General features: G+C 43.1%; 1 protein-coding gene across 1 annotated transcript in view; it reads left to right on the top strand.

The window, feature by feature from the left end:
- The window catches only part of LOC143808062 (putative cation-transporting ATPase 13A5), a 318,077-nt gene that overhangs the window by 239,188 nt on the left and 60,620 nt on the right, over positions 1–18,269 (top strand). Inside the window, exons 22-24 of the mRNA XM_077290322.1 lie at positions 6,809–6,931; positions 16,219–16,298; positions 16,622–16,664. Of these exons, the coding sequence (XP_077146437.1) occupies positions 6,809–6,931; positions 16,219–16,298; positions 16,622–16,664 (246 nt within the window). The remainder of the gene's footprint in view (positions 1–6,808; positions 6,932–16,218; positions 16,299–16,621; positions 16,665–18,269) is intronic.

Here is an 18,269-nt window from a genome sequence, read left to right as displayed (position 1 = left end):
GCAAATGACCAATCCATCAGACTCAGGGCGGCACCTGAATCTACAAAAGCATTAACCGGGTAAGATGATCGGGAACAAATCAGGGTAACAGACAAAATGAACTTAGGCTGTAAAGTACCAATGGTGACAGATTTATCAACCTTTTTTTTGCGCTTAGAGCATGCTGAGATAACATGAGCTGAGTCACCACAGTAAAAGCACAACCCATTTTGCCGTCTATAACTCTGCCATTCACTTCTGGTCAGAATTCTGTCACATTGCATAGATTCAGGTGTCTGTTCAGAAGACACCGCCAAATGGTGCACAGGTTTGCGCTCCCGCAAACGCCGATCAATCTGAATGGCCAGAGTCATTGACTCATTCAGACCTGCAGGCGTAGGGAACCCCACCATGAGATTCTTAATGGCTTCAGAAAGACCTTCTCTGAAATTTGCAGCCAGGGCACACTCATTCCACTGAGTAAGCACCGACCATTTCCGAAATTTCTGGCAGTACACCTCTGCTTCATCTTGCCCCTGCGAGAGGGCCAATAACGTTTTTTCAGCCTGGTTCTCAAGATTAGGTTCCTCATAGAGCAATCCAAGGGCTAGAAAAAACGCATCTACACTAAGCAATGCAGGATCCCCTGGCGCCAATGCGAAGGCCCAATCTTGGGGGTCACCACGCAAAAAGGAAATGATAATCTTAACTTGCTGAACGGCATCACCAGAGGAACGAGGTTTCAAAGAAAGAAACAACTTACAATTGTTCCTAAAATTCAGGAACCTAGATCTATCTCCAGAAAACAACTCCGGAATAGGTATTCTAGGCTCTGACATAGGACTGTGAACAACAAAATCCTGAATACTTTGAACCCTAGCAGCAAGATGATCCAGACTGGAAGCCAAGCTCTGGACATCCATGTCAGCAGCTGAACTCAGAGCCACACCAAGATTAAGAGGAGGAGAGAAGCTAGCCACAGCAGCTAGACACACGGCAAAAAAAAAAATTTCTCAAGGCCTCTTTTCTCCTGCTTCTGCCATGCAATTAACACTTTACTGGCCGGCTGTACTGTTATGATCCTTAGTGGCTGAGGATCACAAATAGACCAGCAAGTGAATAAACTAAAGACAAGCTCTAGGGAGATGGTAACTGGACTGATCGCAAATCCTAGACGTTTCGAGCCAGCCTGAGGAACTAGCTACCCCTAAAGAGAAAGAAAGACCTCGCTTGCCTCCAGAGAAATAATCCCCAAAGATATAGAAGCCCCCAACAAATATTAACGGTGAAGTAAGAAGAAGGCACATACGTAGGGATGAAATCAGATTCAGCAAAAGAGGCCCACTAGTACTAAAAAGCAGAAAATAGAGCAGGGGTCTATGCGATCAATAAAAAAAACCTTACAAAATATCCATCCTGAGATTACAAGAACCCACGCACCAACTAATGGTGTGTGGGGAGAAACTCAGTCCACTAGAGCATCCAGCAAGCAAGGAAATCACATTTTAGCAAGCTGGACAAGAAAACATGATAAACACTGCTGATCAAAAAAATGAGCAAACAAAACTTAGCTTTGTCCTGGATGGACTGGGAGCAAGGTAGTCAGAAGGAATCTGAGTAGCACTGATTACATCGACAGCCGGCAACAAGAGGAAGTAAAACAGAGCTATATAGGAACCTCCCAGAGGATAACGAACCAGCTGATAGCCAGAGACCAGCAGGATAACAAACAAAGCCACCAGGGGGAGCCCAAAGCAAAAGTCACACCATACCACCAGTGACCACAAGAGGGAGCCCGAAAACAGAGTTCACAACAGGGCTGGCGCCATGTGCATGGTCACCTGTGTCCAAAACTGGGGCTTATTTTTAGCCAAAGGTGTAGCATCAATCCCCCTTAAAGGAATAGGGTTCTGCAAAGGCTGCAAGGGAAAACCACAACGCCTGGCAAACTCAAAATCCATTAAGTTCAAGGCGGCGCCTGAATCCACAAACGCCATGACAGAAAATGATGACAATGAGCAGATCAAGGACACCGATAACAGAAATTTAGGTTGTACAGTACTGATAGTAAATGAACTAGCGATCCTTTTTGTCCGCTTAGGGCAGACTGAAATGACATGAGAAGGGTCGCCACAATAATAACACAACCTATTCTGACGTCTGAATCCTTGTCGTTCCGTTCTAGACAAAATCCTATCACACTGCATTGGCTCAGGACTTTGCACTAAGGACGACGCCACAGCGCGCACAGTTTGACGCTCCCGCAAACGCCGATCAATCTGAATGGCCAGAGACATAGAATCACTCAGACCGGAAGGCGTGGGAAACCCCACCATAACATCTTTAACGGATTCAGAAAGACCTTTTCTGAAAATTGCTGCCAAAGCATCATCATTCCATTTAGTCAACACAGACCATTTTCTAAATTTCTGACAATACAATTCTGCCGCCTCTTGACCCTGAGACAGGGCCAACAAGGTTTTCTCCGCTTGATCCACAGAATTCGGTTCATCATATAATAATCCTAAAGCCTGAAAAAAGGAATCTACATTAAGCAAGGCCGGATTCCCAGATTCCAGGGAAAATGCCCAATCCTGTGGATCGCCACGCAGCAGGGAGATGACAATTTTAACCTGCTGAATGGAATCACCGGAGGATCGCGGTCTCAGAGCAAAACACAGTTTACAATTGTTTTTAAAACCCCAAAATTTGGACCTATCACCAAAAAACAAATCAGGAGTAGGAATCTTCGGCTCTAAAGCAGGAGTCTGGACAATATAATCAGAAATATCCTGTACCCTAGCAGCAAGCTGGTCTACACGAGAAGCTAATTCCTGAACATCCATGCTGGCACAAGACTCCTCAGCCACCCATAAATAAAGAGGGAAGAGAAGACAAAACAGACTGCAGAAAAAAAAAATGGCTCAACACCTTTCTTCCCTTCTTCTGAGATGCATTTAACTCATTATTGGCCAGTTGTACTGTTATGATCTGGTGACTTTGGAGCCGCATGAAACTTTCTCTGGAGTCGGTGGAACCTGTACTGACCGCAAATCCTGAACTAACACCGCAACTAGAAGTAGCCGTGGGGTGTGCCTAACATACCCTAGACACCTCGACACAGCCGGAGGACTAAATACCCCTATAGATGGAAATAGGAATGCTACCTTGCCTCAGAGCAGACCCCCAAAGGATAGGCAGCCCCCCACGAATAATGACTGTGAGTAGGAGAAGAATAGACACACGCAGGTAGAAAACAGGATTTAGCAAAAAAGGCCACTCTAGCTAAATAGGAAAGGATAGGACAGATTACTAGGCGGTCAGTATTAAAACCCTTCCAAAAATATCCACAGCAGATAATACAAAAAGTTCCACAATCTAACTAAAGACATGGAATGTATATCTGCCACTCCAGAGAATCCAACAAGACTGAGAAAATACTGACACAATCTAAGCTGGACAAGAAAACACAAAGAATAGCACTGAATTGTGAAGCACATAGCATGTGTGCCACAGGAAAAAAAACCTAGACACTTATCTTTGCTGATTTGGCAGAAAGGCAGGAGGAACCAAGCAGAGGTCCAACACCTCCCAACAACAATTGGCAACTGGCAAGGACTAATGAATCCTGCATGCCTAAATACCCCAGTCAGAACTGCAATCAGCAGATACACCTGACCAGGACTGCAACTCAGGGGCAACTGCATTACCACCTACAACCACCAGAGGGAGCCCAAAAGCAGAATTCACAACAGCTACACTTAAAAGATGTCACTTCAAATGAGGTCACATCTGAACAAGGTTATGTCTGACCAGTTACATTCAACTTATACCATTCAAGTGTCCATGAAATGAAGCCAGTTGAGAGACGGAGGGGAGTGGAGGAAGGGGCAGGAGGACAGTTCACAGCAGGGAACGATTAACAGATTGCAGTTAAAAGAACATTTGACTACCATTAAAGCAGAAGAAAGACAGAATAAGATGGAAGGATAGTGCTAGGTGTGAAGAGCATGGATGTATCAATATGCATTCAGTAAATTTGAAGTATGATAAATGGAATTAAAGTCAGGGAAAGAGCAGCAGAAAGAGGAAAGGGAAAGAGATAGTTCAGATGTACCAGTTAAAGCAGAGGAAGAGGAGTACATGGGGCTCTGGAGTGCAGTGAGTATTCTGGGTTAAGAGATGGTTCAGATGTAACAGTTAAAACAGAGGAAGAGGAGTACATGTGGTTCTGGAGTACAGTGGGTATTCTGGGTTAAGAGATGGTTCAGACATACCTCCACCTGCAGAGCCACACACCACATATATGGCTATGCACGCAGGACCAGAAGATTAGAGACAAATCTATAGTTAGCGGCACGGTTTTGATCAAGAGATGGTTTTGATGTATGATGGCATGCTTCAAGGTAGAGGGAAAGATACCAGAAGATAGAGAGGTTGAATATTTTTGTTAGGTGCGTGGTGAAATCAGGGAAAAGGAACTGGAGGAGATGTGATGGAATGGGGTCACTGGTGCAAGTGGTCGGGCGAGAAGATGCAAGGCGCCTGATTACTTCTTCTGTGACTAGTTCAGAGTCAGAGAGTGAGCTAGAATGCAGTGGAGGATGGAGGACAGTGTATGGTAAGAGGGGATTGGGAGGTAATTTCCTGTAAGATATAATCAATTTTTTCTTTGAAATAATTGGCCAGATCGTCAGCGTGGAGATCCATGGTTAAGGCCTGCACTCTTGGGTTGAGTAGGGAATGAAAAGTGTCAGACATTTTGGGTTATTGGATAGTGAGGTGATGAGGGTGTTGAAATAGGTTTGTTTGGAGAGGTGAAGGGCAGTGTTGTATGTTTTAAGCATAAACTCATTATGGATGAAATCTTCGGGTAGATTGGACTTTCTTCACAGACGTTCGGCGCACTTGGAGCACCGCTGCAGGAAACGTGTTTGCAGCATGTGCCATGGTTGTCGCCGTCTGTGCCATGTTGTTCTATGTATAGGAGGTGCAGTTTCATCCAGAGCACGTTGCAATGTTTCATTGTAATGCTTCAGTGCAGAATCAGGACATGCAAGGGAGGAGATAGGGGCCAGTGATAACTGCAAGTTCTTCATAGGTGTCTGGGTGTTAATGGCCTGTATATTTCTATATGTGTGGAAAGTAAAGGTTACCTGAGCGGGATGTCAGTCCTTGATGGAGAATGAAAGAAGGTTGTAGTCAGAGAGCGGGAGAGGGGACTTTGTGAAATAATCTACTGAGCAAAGCCCGGAGAACATCAAGTCGAGGGAGTTTCCGTCTTCATGCATTGGAGAGTTAGTAAGCTGCGAAAGGCTGAAGGAGGAGGTTAGAGATAAAAGGTGAGTAGCAGATGGGTAGAAGAGAAAAGCAATGGGGATTTTAAAATCACCCATGATCAGGGTGGGGATATCGCAGGAGAGAAAGTGTTGAAGCCAGGTGGCAAAATAATCCAGAAACTGATGGGATGGGCCCGGAGGATGATACACCACTGCCACTCGCATGGAGAAGGGGATGTAGAGTCTGACAGCATGAACCTCAAAACAAGGGAAAACAAGTGAAGGTACTTGAGGGATAACCTGGAAGTTACATTTGGGTGATAGGAACAGAACAATGCCTCCATCTGCTCTGTTGTCCGTTCTTGGGGTATGAGAGAAGTGTAGTCCACCATATGAGAGAGCAACAGCAGCGGTGGTGTCTGACTGCAGGATTCAGGTTTCAGTAAGAGCCGGGAGGTTAAAAGAATTATAGAGGAAGAAGTGATGGATGAAGGAGAGTTTATTACACTCTGAGCAAGGATTCCAAAGGGCACAATTGAAAAAGGCAGAAGTCATGCAAGGAATATTTATAAGGTTAAAGGGGTTTCTGAGTATAGCACTTGGGGGGTTTGACTTGCTATAACATGAGGGCCCTGGGTTGGGAGAGATATCTCCTGCGACTAGGAAAAGGAGGATAGAAATAGTGAGCAGATGGTTAAGTGTTTTGTGAGAGCGTCTCTTGTGTTGGATGATGGGACTGAATGGATCTGTGCAGTTTAGCAATGTGAAAAGAGCATAACTGCTATACATAGGAGAGGAAGGGATTGAGGGGCTGATATGGATGGAATATAAAGAGTTAATGCAAGGATGGTGGCTGTGAGTGAATGCCACAGCCAGGATATAAATTATGCAACTGCATAAGGTAAATAGATTGTAATCCAAATGTACTGGGAATAGGTTTGTTTAATTGTCTTACCTGTCTCCTTCCCTGTCTAACTGCCATGGTATAACTGCCAGTTACATGACCTCACAGCATAAGGGGACAAGCAGAGTAACAACGTATGCTTGCTAAGATGGCTAGCAAAGCTGGGTACATGCAGGATTCAATGCTGGAGATAGAATGAGTTAAATATGATAGCATATGCTTGCTAATATGGATAGCAAAGCTTTATACATGCAGGATTCAATGACAGAGAGAGAATGAGTTAAATACCATAATATATGCTTGCTAAGATGGCTAGCAAAGCTAAATACATGCAGGATTCAATGCCGGAGATAGAATGAGTTAAATACCTGTCTCAAGAGAATAGAGATGAGTGTTAGATTGTGACATGGTATAACTGCCAGTACTTGGAAAAGTGTACTTAACACAAATAGAACTACACAATGCTCATAGTACAAAAAAGATGTCCACATACATTTCCATTAACATTTAAAAAAGTTAAGGCTTTTTGTATATGGTGATATAAATCAGTTAATTAAAAGTTTTTTAAAAAAAATGTTACATTTTTAGAACAAAAAATGGAAAACTTTTTAACATATTCATAATCTAATTTTTCTCTTTTTTGGAGTCACAAATTAATGTAAGTGAAGAATGGATTAATAATCCCACTACTCTTGGAAACGTTCACTTTGCAATGAATGGGAAGTCCTATCAGGTTTTAACACAGTATTTTTCCAATTTGCTGCCAAAGGTAAGTGGAGAAAATAGCTTTGTCTTCACATTCAATTACATTTTGTACAATATGTTAATTAATGAAAAGTGCACTGTCTGCTTAGGACATTAGGATATTCAGTCAGCGGAGTGGTTCCATTCTCTTTTTAAAAGGAATTTGTCACCACATTGAACCTACTGAATCTAATCTATTAATATGGGAATACAGGTTAGAAAAGTCTTACCTGTATGCCTCATATCGGATGTCTTGTTTTTGAGAAAACATCTTTTATCACTTTTTGTAATCTACCTCTTCAAGACACTGATTAGGATGGTGCCTGGAATATAACTTCTCCTTCAGAGTTTATTTTGCATTAAGGGGGAGACACCAGTGAAATGTTTAATGGTCGCTCTCTGCTCTCCTGATCTCACTGCAGAGCTGTGTGTGATTGTACCTGACACATCTGCAGGTTCCTCTCAGCTTCAGCTTCCAGCTCACAGGCAGACGGGGTTGGGTTGCAATATTGTTGCAGAGCTCACTGAGCTGTAAATAAAGTGTTTGCAAGAAGGCAAAATTTATTTCTCCTGTTCTGTTTTAGACCTCTTTCACACTTCCATTTTTTGCATTCAGTCACAATCCGTCAAAGTGTTGAAAAGACAGATCCTGTGCAGATTGTAAAAAACGGATGCGCTGGATCCTGTTTTTTGACAGATCTGTTGAAGCAGTATCTGCCAGGAACACAATTCTAGAGAGAGAGAGTGAGTTCTTCCCGGAATGGAAAAATGGGTTAAAATTGAATGAATAGAAAATCTTCCAGGCATGCTCAGTTTAAAAAAATGCTATCCGGCACTGAATTTCGTCTTTGGCTCCTTTCACACTTCTGTCAGCAGGTGGCCATCATAATGCGTCGATGCGAGGTCTACCGACGTGGTCCACGGTGGCAGACTCCTGTGGGATCACTCCAGAGGGGTCCAAGGTAGCAGCAGGCTCCCAAGTGCTACAGATGGTGCTGTGAAAGAAAAGAAAAAATAACAATTAATATATTGATAGGAAAAAGCCCTGCCTGAAAAAAAATAAGGTTAGACAGGTAAACATGGAGAATTATTACATGGGCTGTGAAATATTTACCTTCTGCTCAAGATCGTTGACCGGAGGAATGACAGGGCCCTGCCGTACTTATATTGGCTACTGAGTCCTCTTGAGCCACTCGGGGCCTGCATCTCCTTGTTGAACTCTCTCTTGAAGCGATCCCTGAGTGACTGCCACCGCTTCATTACCCTTTCACCTGTAAAGAGAAGAATGAAAAAAAAACATTTAAGTACAACACATTCCATCCTGCTACCGAAATTACTGAAATGTGACTACTTACGTGCTCGAGTCTGCTGCCTTGGTTCAAGGTCCTCCCAGTTGTCCACAATGTTCAAGCATATTTGCTCCCAGAGCCGACAGGTAAGAAATTGATCAGCATGGCTGTGGTCAGCCATGTTCCACAGTGGCTCCTGCTCGCGGACCTCTTCGATGAGGAGGTCCACATCGATTCTGCCGTCATCACCATCTGAGTCGGGAGCACGTTGTGAAGACTGTAGAAAAAACAAGAAAAAAATTAGTACACTGAAACACAAAACTACCAAGAAAAACAATAAAAAAAAATATATATATATATATATATATATATATATATACATATATACTTACTGCAGGCTGACCGCTGCGGCGATAATGACGCCTACTCTGGGAGCTGCTGGGAGGACCTTCATGGTGTTGGCCAGAATGTGGAGCGGACTTAAAAAAGGAAAATGAATTATGTTGGATGTAGGCATATGTTTTATGTGTACTGTCATGTAAGATGATCTGCTTTGTATGTGTTGGGTGCACTGTGATGTCTGAAGCAATAGTTTCTGCACAACGTACACTCTGTTCGCCCGCTCCTGGCATTTCTCCACCCACCCCATCTCCTTCTGAGAGGCCCTCGGCTGCTTCAGCTTCCTGTGAAAACATAATTGATGCATATAGTGTTAAACCAAAATTTTAACAAGAACAAAAAGACAAAGTTTAATTTTTAAATTACCTCAATACGCAGACGCTGTGAAGGAGGGCTCCCAGAAGAAGACAGGTTTTTCGGGGATCTGCAAGTATAAAGACACTTGTTAGCTACTATACAAATTATATTCAAAGCTTTGTGGTCTTTAACCCCTTCACCCCCGGAGCTTTTTCCGTTTTTTCGTTTTCGTTTTTCGCTCCCCTCCTTCCCAGAGCCATAACTTTTTTATTTTTCCGTCAATATGGCCATGTGAGGGCTTATTTTTTGCGGGACGAGATGTACTTTTGAACGATACTATTGGTTTTACCATGCCGTGTAACAGAAAACGGGAAAAAAATTCCAAGTGTGATGAAATTGCAAAAAAAGTGCAATCTCACACTTGTTTTTTGTTTGGCTTTTTTGCTAGGTTCACCAAATGCTAAAACTAACCTGCCATTATGATTCTCCAGGTCATTACGAGTTCATAGACACCTAACATGTCTAGTTTTTTTTTAATCTAAGTGGTGAAAAAAATTCCAAGTTTTGCTAAAAAAAAAAAAAAAAATGCGCGATTTTCCGATACCCGTAGCGTCTCCAATTTTCATGATCTGGGGTCGGGTGAGGGCTTATTTTTTGCGTGCCAAGCTGGCGTTTTTATTGATATCATTTTGGTGCAGATACGTTTTTTTGATCGCCCGTTATTGCATTTTAATGCAACGTCGTGGCGGCCAAAAAAACGTAATTTTGGCGTTTTGATTTTTTTTCTTGCTACGCAATTTAGCGGTCAGGTTAATCCTTTGCTTTCATTGATAGATCAGGCGATTCTGAACGCGTTAATACCAAATATGTGTAGGTTTGATTTTTTTTTTTATTGTTTTATTTTGATTGGGGCGAAAGGGGGGTGATTTGAGCTTTTATATATTTTTTATTTTTTTAATATTTTTAAACACTTTTTTTTCTTAATTTTGGCATGCTTCAATAGCCTCCATAGGAGGCTAGAAGCATGTACTACACGATCGGCTCTGCTACATACAGGTGAAATACAGATCACCTCTATGTAGCAGAAAGGCAGGGTGGCGCTCAAAGCAATCGGCCATCAACAACCATAGAGGTCTCAAGGAGACCTCTGGTTGTTATGGCAATGCACCGCTGACCCCCGATCATGTGACAGGGTCAGCGGTGAGAGCATTTCCGGCCGCGCGGCCGGGAGCGCTAGTTAAATGCCGCTGTCAGCGCTTGACGGCGGCATTTAACTAGTTAATGGGCACGGGCGGATCGTGATTCCACTCGCGCTCATTGCGCGCACATGTCAGCTGTACAAAACAGCTGACATGTCGTGGCTTTAAGGTGGGCTCACCGCCGGAGCCCACCTTAAAGCAGGGGATCTGCCAGCTGACGTACTATTTCGTCAGCTGGCAGAAAGGGGTTAATACTTACATCAGGAAGCTGGCTTGCTAGCTTGGTGGTCCCTGCTGGCTTGGTGGTCCCTGCTGGATCTGCAAGTATAAAGACACTTTTTACTTATACCCACAAACCTCCCAAAATAGCTAATGTAATTAGTGTTGAGCGATACCGTCCGATACTTGAAAGTATTGGTATCAGAAAGTATCGGCCGATACCGGCAAAGTATCGGATCCAATCCGATACCGATACCCGATACCAATACAAGTCAATGGGACTCAAGTATCGGACGGTATCCCTGATGGTTCCCAGGGTCTGAAGGAGAGGAAACTCTCCTTCAGGCCCTGGGATCCATATTAATGTGTAAAAGAAAGAATTAAAATAAAAAATATTGCTATACTCACCTCTCCAAGGGAACCGGCAGCGTTGTTTGCTTAAAATTCGCGCGTTTCCTTCCTTACGTGAAGTCCCGGCTTGTGATTGGTCGCGTGCCGCCCATGTGGCCGCGACGCGACCAATCACAGCAAGCCGTGACGTAATTTCAGGTCCTTCAGGATTTTAAAATTACGTTCCGGCGTTGTGATTGGTCGCGTCGCGGTCACATGGGTCACATTTTAAAATGCGCGCGTGTCCAGCCTCCCGTGACGTCACGGCTTGTGATTGGTCGTGTCGCCCATGTGACCGCGACGCGACCAATCACAACGCCGGAACGTAATTTTAAAATCCTGAAGGACCTGAAATTACGTCACGGCTTGCTGTGATTGGTCGCGTCACGGCCACATGGGCGGCACGCGACCAATCACAAGCCGGGACTTCACATAAGGAAGGAAACGCGCGAATTTTAAGCAAACAACGCTGCCGGTTCCCTCGGTAAGGTGCAGGCTGCGTCGGAGAGGTGAGTATAGCAATATTTTTTATTTTAATTCTTTATTTTACACATTAATGTTGTTTCGATACCGATACCCGATACCACAAAAATATCGGATCTCGGTATCGGAATTCCGATACAGCAAATATCGGCCGATACCCGATACTTGCGGTATCGGAATGCTCAACACTAAATGTAATATATTTAAAAACCACCCTGCTCAAATGTTATATCTGAGCAATGTCCAAGCAGGCCAAAAAACAATGTTTTGTGAAACCACCAAAAAAATATACCCAAGGCACACCAGTCTGAGCTGAGTATCCTAGTTCAATAACATGCTCAAGCTGTTAAACCATTTTCCCCCACCCCAAAAAAAAAAATTGAACAAAATACCCTCAATTAAAGTTGAAATGCTTAAACACCAGTTGAAAATGTATTGACAACATATGTGATTTGAAAAGATCCCTTTACAAATTACAAAAAGGAAACAAAATAGGTATTACAATTTTCCTACACCTTTTATTTTAAAAAATAAACCCTCAACCAACTCTGTATTGCATGGTGTGTGTACATTTTTACATACACCACACTTTAAAATTCACCTTTCTGAAATGATACTACGTACAGTTTGAATAAAAAAAATTTAATAATTATCTTTTCATTTTCTTTTTTTTTTAAACATCACAATTAGGAGCTACAATGCGCTTTATTTTAAATACAAGTACATTAACTGTAAATTTTTTCAACAATACAATTTAAAAAAACAAAACAAAAAACAAACACACACACATGCAACATGCACAATCACACCGCCATTACACACACACACACACACACACACACACACACACACACACACACACACACACAAACCACATTTTGCACATGCCACACTACTTTGGCAATACACGACATTAAAAAAAAAAAAAAGAAAGAAACCAGCACACACACACACTGACACCACATTTTACACATGCCACACTACTTTATAAATACATCACAGTAATAAAAAAAAAAAAAAAAACATGCACGCACACACAGACGCACGCACACACAGACGCACGGACACATGCACACAGATGCACGCACACACAGACGCACGCACGCACACAAACACAAGCACACACAGACACACGCACACAAAAATGGCAGGACTCACACTGGCAGGCAGGCCTCTGGCTGGATGCTGGCTGGCCTCTGGTGGGAAGCTGGCTGGCCTCTGGCTGGACGCTGGCTGGATGCTGGCTGGATGCTGGTTGGTTGGCAGGATTCTTGGCATGCAGGAGTCTTGCTGGCACATTGAATGAAGCCACATGCCAGGTTTTTATAAATTTGGGGCTGTCTGGCCAATTGGCTACTAAATACTGATTTGGAGCATGCTCAGTGTATAAAAACGTATTTCAGCCAGTGCATGACGGACGAAACGTGTGGCCATCCATCACGATCCATCGCTAATACAAGTCTAAGGAAAAAAACGCATCCTGCGGGCAAATTTGTAGGATGCATTTTTTTCACAAAACGATGCATTGTGACGGGAGATAAAAGACGGAAGTGTGAAAGAGGCCTTTTGACGGACAGCGACGGATCCAGCTCCCATAAGCTTCCTTTATAGCCAACGACGAACGCTGCTGGATCCGTCACTGTCTGACTTTTCGACGTCCAAAAAAAAGTTCCTTGTCTCCGCCCGACGGACGGCGATTTTACGACGGATCCAGTGCACGGCGGACAAAACGGAAGGCCATCCATCACAATCCGTCGCTAACACAAGTCTATGAGAATAAAACGGATGTCTATTAAAAGTCATCACCCGTTAGAGTATACATCAAATTTTATTGAAGAAACCTCCCAATGATAACAGTATAATCTCCCAAATGAATAAAAACTCATATGCTATGCTTTAAAGAACTGAAAATGCTCATTTGTTGAATTTGCAGCATTAGGAGGTCACATTCACTGAACAAAAAAGCTATTTAACTCCAAAACATCCTAACTGGCCAAGTTACATGTTAACATAAGACCCCTTCTTTGATATCACCTTCCCAATTCTTGCATCCATTGAACTTGTGAGTTTTTGTAGAGTTTCTGCTTGTATTTCTTTGCATGAAGTCAGAATAGTCTCCCAGAGCTGCTGTTTTGATGTGAACTGCCTCCCACCCTCATAGATCTTTTGCTTGATGATACCCCAAAAGTTCTCAATAGGGTTGAGGTCAGTGGAAGATGGTGGCCACACCATGAGTTTATCTCCTTGTATGCCCATAGCAGCCAATGACTCAGAGGTATTCTTTGCAGCATGAGATGCTGCATTGTCATGCATGAAGATGATTTTGCTCCTGAAGGCACATTTCTGCTTTTTATACCATGGAAGAAAGTTGTCAGTCAGAAACTCTAAATACTTTGCAGAGGTCATTTTCACACCTTAAAGGTCCCTACCAGCTGTTTCCCCTTGATTCCGGCCCAAAATCATGACTCCTCCACCTCCTTGCTGATGTCGCAGCCTTGTTGGGACATGGTGGCCATCCACCAACCATCCACTGCTCCATCCATCTGGACCATATAGGGTTTCTCGACACACATCAGTAAAAAAGACTGTTTGAAAATTGGTCTTCATGTATGTCTGTGCCCACTGCAACCGTTTCTCCTTGTGAACACTGTTTAGAGTTGGCCAAATAGTAGGTTTATGCACCACAGCAAGCCTTTGAAGGATCTTACACCTTGAGGTTCGAGGGACTCCAGAGGCACAAGCAGCTTCAAATATCAGTTTGCTGGTTTGTAATGGCTTTTTAGCAGCTGCTCTCTTAATCCAATGAATTTGCCTGGCAGAAACCTTCCTCATTCTACCTTTATCAGCACGAACCCATCTGTGCCCAGAATCAGCCACAAATCTCTTAATGTATGATGATCACGCTTAAGTTTTCAGGAAATATCTAATGTTTTCATCCATTGACCAAGGCATTGCACTATTTGATGCTTTTCGGCAGCAGAGAGATCCTTTTTCTTTCCCATGTTACTTGAAAACTGTGGTCTGCTTAATAATGTGGAACATCATTTTTAAAGGGCACCTGTCACCCCGTTTTTTGAAGATGAGCTAAAAATACCGTTAAATAGGGGCAGAGCTGGGCGTTACATTAGTGTCTTTGTGTGCCTTTATAACCTACCTAAGCTGCCAAAATACCTTTGTAAAATCGCCGTTTTCTGCTGTCACTCACGCTGGTCTGGTCCTATGGGCGTGGTGACAGCGCTGTTTCTCCCCCAGAAACCTGCTCATCATTACGTTGGTGGCGTAGTGGTGTGCGCATTTCCAAAGCGAAGATCCACTGCCCAGGAGATTCAAAACAGCGCAGTCTTCGCTATTCGCCGTTTACCGGTGGGCGCGGCCATCTTTCCTGTGGCCGCGCGTGCGCAGATGGAGCGCTCTGCTGCCCGGGGCTTCAGGAAAATGGCCGCGGGATTCCGCGCGTGCGCAGATGGAGATCGCGGCGGCCATTTTCCTGAAGCCCCGGGCAGCAGAGCGCTCCATCTGCGCACACGCGGCCACAGGAAAGATGGCCGCGCCCACCGGTAAACGGCGAATAGCGAAGACCGCGCTGTTTTGAATCTCCTGGGCAGTGGATCTTCGCTTTGGACATGTGCACACCACTACGCCACCAACGTAATGATGAGCAGGTTTCTGGAGGAGAAACAGCGCTGTCACCACGCCCATATGACCAGACCAGCGTGAGTGACAGCAGAAAACGGCGACTTTACAAAGGTATTTCGGCAGCTTAGGTAGGTTATAGAGGCACACAAAGACACTAATGTAACGCCCAGCTCTGCCCCTATTTAACGGTATTTTTAGCTCATCTTCAAAAAACGGGGTGACAGGTGCCCTTTAAGTAGTTTTCCTTTAATTAGTTTTCCAGGTGATTCTAATTATCACGTGTGTTTAAGATTGATTTCAGTGATCCATTGAGCCCTGAGACACAATACCATCCATGAGTTTATTTGAAAAACAAAGCAATTAAATCTTTATGACACTTAAATTCAATTTGCATAATTATTTGGAACATGATGTATGCTCCCCCAGCCTAGTATATGCTCCCACAGCCTGGTCCCCCATCCTATTATATCCTCCCCCAGCCTGGTATAAGCTCCCCCATCCTATTATATGCTCCCCCATCCTGGTCCCCATCCTATTATATGCTCCCCATCCTAGTCCCACAACCTATTATATGTTACCCCATACTGGTCCCTTTTCCTATTATATGCTCCCCCATCCTGGTATATATCTTTCTCTCGCTCCCTAGCAGCACGTCGTGTGCATTCAATATTTAAATAAAATGGCACCAGAGTCAACGAATATCGTGCTATCCGGAGTCATTTTGTTGAAGACACTGTGTGTGAATTTGTCTCCAATAAAACAGAGCTTGATATCGCATTATTCTAAGGCACTCACTCTGACGTGGCGCCACACTCCTCCACCAGCCTTGCCAGAGATGGCGGTATGTCCTCATGGTGCCTGACATCACGATTTGCAGTCAGCACCTACTCATACCGCAATCTCCAGTGCCACATTTCTCCACCATCTGCATCCTTTTCCATATCATCATTATCGACCGATGATTGACGGACATTTCAAGACATGACCAATTTAGATCTAAGTGTTGGATCCAAATTTGCATTGCAAGTGTATGGGTCCTTGTTAAAAAAAATAGACCTGATAGAATGGAGGAGGATATTTTTTTATTTTCTCTCCACGTCCAAAAAAAACTGATATCTCTGTGATCAAACTCAAAACAGGTTGTGTTTTTGTACGTATAGAGTATGAAATATTTTTCAGTGAAATAGTTTTCAATAAGGAAGAAAATCCTTAAAACCATTGGAAAGATGGTGCCTCATACACTGCGCAGAGTAGAAGTAGTTGGTCAGGTTTAAACCTAGACACCTCTGCTGTTGTATGTTCAGATAAGTGGACACTTTGGAGGAATATTTTTATCTATGCTGCATATATGTAAAGGATGGAGTTTAACAAAGCCTAAGATTTAATATTGTTGTTTTTAGGTACTATTGAATGGAACCATTTTTGCAAGAATGACTCCAAGGCAAAAGTCAAGTCTTATAGAAGAGCTTCAAAAATTAGAGTAAGTTTGAAACATTCCTTTCAATAAGTGGGCACAATTTAAAATATACATTGAGGAAGTTAATGTTTGGAATAACATTGCAGGAAAAAATGCTGAACTGGATGACTTTTTTAGACTTACAAATTATGTTTCACTAATATATAGTCCAATTCTTCAATACTGAAATTGAAACACCAAGAAAGATAAGTTGTGGAATTATAGAAATCATAGGATCAATAGACATGTTAATAATATGCAAATGATAAAAAATGGAAATATAATTTAAAATGTAACTATACTCTGTATTATATAAACATCTAACTGACCTCAATTTTTTGTTATAGCTATTTTGTTGGGATGTGTGGAGATGGAGCCAATGATTGTGGGGTAAGGAAATGTTAAAATAAAACACAAATATATTGTGATAAATCAGCGTATCATATATCGGCACACTGCATCACGAGCACCTCCATTTTTTTTCCCACATGCCGTAGGCATACTGACTGGTGATGAGCGAGCACTAAAATGCTCGGGTTCTCTTTGCTCGGGTCGAGCAGATTGGAATACTCGGGTACTCGACCCGAGCAATGAGCCCAATGTAAGTCTATGGGAAACCGGAGTATTTTTACTGCAATCCCTCGGGGGTCCTTTTAAGGTCTAAAATAGTCAGAAAATGATGGAAACACTGCTCAAATGAGACAGGAACATCATGTTGATCGCCCCTGGAAGCATTTCTGACTCCTAGGTCACAGCTCTAAACAATGTTGTCAGAGTTTCACGCCATTTTTACAGGTGCACCAAAAAATATACAAAAACGAAACCAAAATGGATTTTGCTGGGAAATATGTTAAGGTACATCCTTTCCAGGCTAAAGACTTGTACTGTATATAATGCAAAATAATTTACCCTACACCAAAATGTTCCTCCACTACTTGGGCTATGTTCACACGCAATGTTTTTTATGTGTATTTCAACTTTAACATTGCTTTCAACCAATACAAATGCATTCACTTGGGAAATGTAATTGTAACATTTAACAACCCTAGCTGGCCATATGGTGTGTGACACATAAGCAGACACATCTTCTTTAATGTGTGAAAGATGGACTCTTAAAGTCACAAAGCCTACTTTTAGAGGGGCATCAGGCAGCATTAATATTCTAAAAGGGCCATTATTAAACAATGGATCTCCTATGCTGTTATTGCCTATGCAGTGAATGGGTGAGCTGCCAAGAATTACTACGCACCCCAATACCCCTTTCTCGAGCGGTACAGGAGGGCTTCCTGAAAAAATGTTGCATTGAATGCAAGGCCTACCCTGCTATCAAGTCATATGCACCCCAATAAGCCTTTCAACTCAGGTACTGGATGGCCACAGGAAAACCCACTTCACATTCTTCAGTTGGTTCTGCCATACTGTTTCCTTATGCATTCAATGCAAGAGCCGCCTGGACCCAAATTTGCAAGCACCCCAATTCCCCCTTGGAAGAAGCATGGAGGAGGGCCTCATAAAAAAACTGTCCCATTACAAAGGAGCGGGTCTCCTAGACTTGTAATACCTATACACTAAGTGTATGGGCTGACAAACATTTCCCCATGGGGGGGTACATTTTTTAAAACTATTTAATGGGGATCATAGACACCCTTGCCAAAAAACTGACTGCCGGTAGCAGCACAGAACACATTCAGCGTGGTGATTTAGTGTTGGAGAATGAGGAGACATTGCTGAAGGCCTCATTAAAAACTAGGCCTGATGTCAAGGATTGTGTCTCCTAGACTTGTAATGCTTATACATGCAGTGCATGGGCTGATAGACATTTCCCCAAGGGGGATACATTTTTTAAAAACATACTATGGGCATCATAGACAACCTAGCCAAAAAATGGACTGCCTGTAGCGGCACAGAAGACGTTAAGCCTGGTGATCTAGTGGTGGAAAACGAGGAGACATTGCTGAAGGACTCATTGAAAACTAGGCCCAATTTAAAGGAGCG

The sequence above is a fragment of the Ranitomeya variabilis genome, chromosome 2, assembly GCF_051348905.1.
Source record: "Ranitomeya variabilis isolate aRanVar5 chromosome 2, aRanVar5.hap1, whole genome shotgun sequence".
NCBI classification, from domain to species: domain Eukaryota; kingdom Metazoa; phylum Chordata; class Amphibia; order Anura; family Dendrobatidae; genus Ranitomeya; species Ranitomeya variabilis.
Note: the sequence above shows the minus strand (reverse complement) of the source record. Positions and strands in the feature narration are given on the sequence as shown.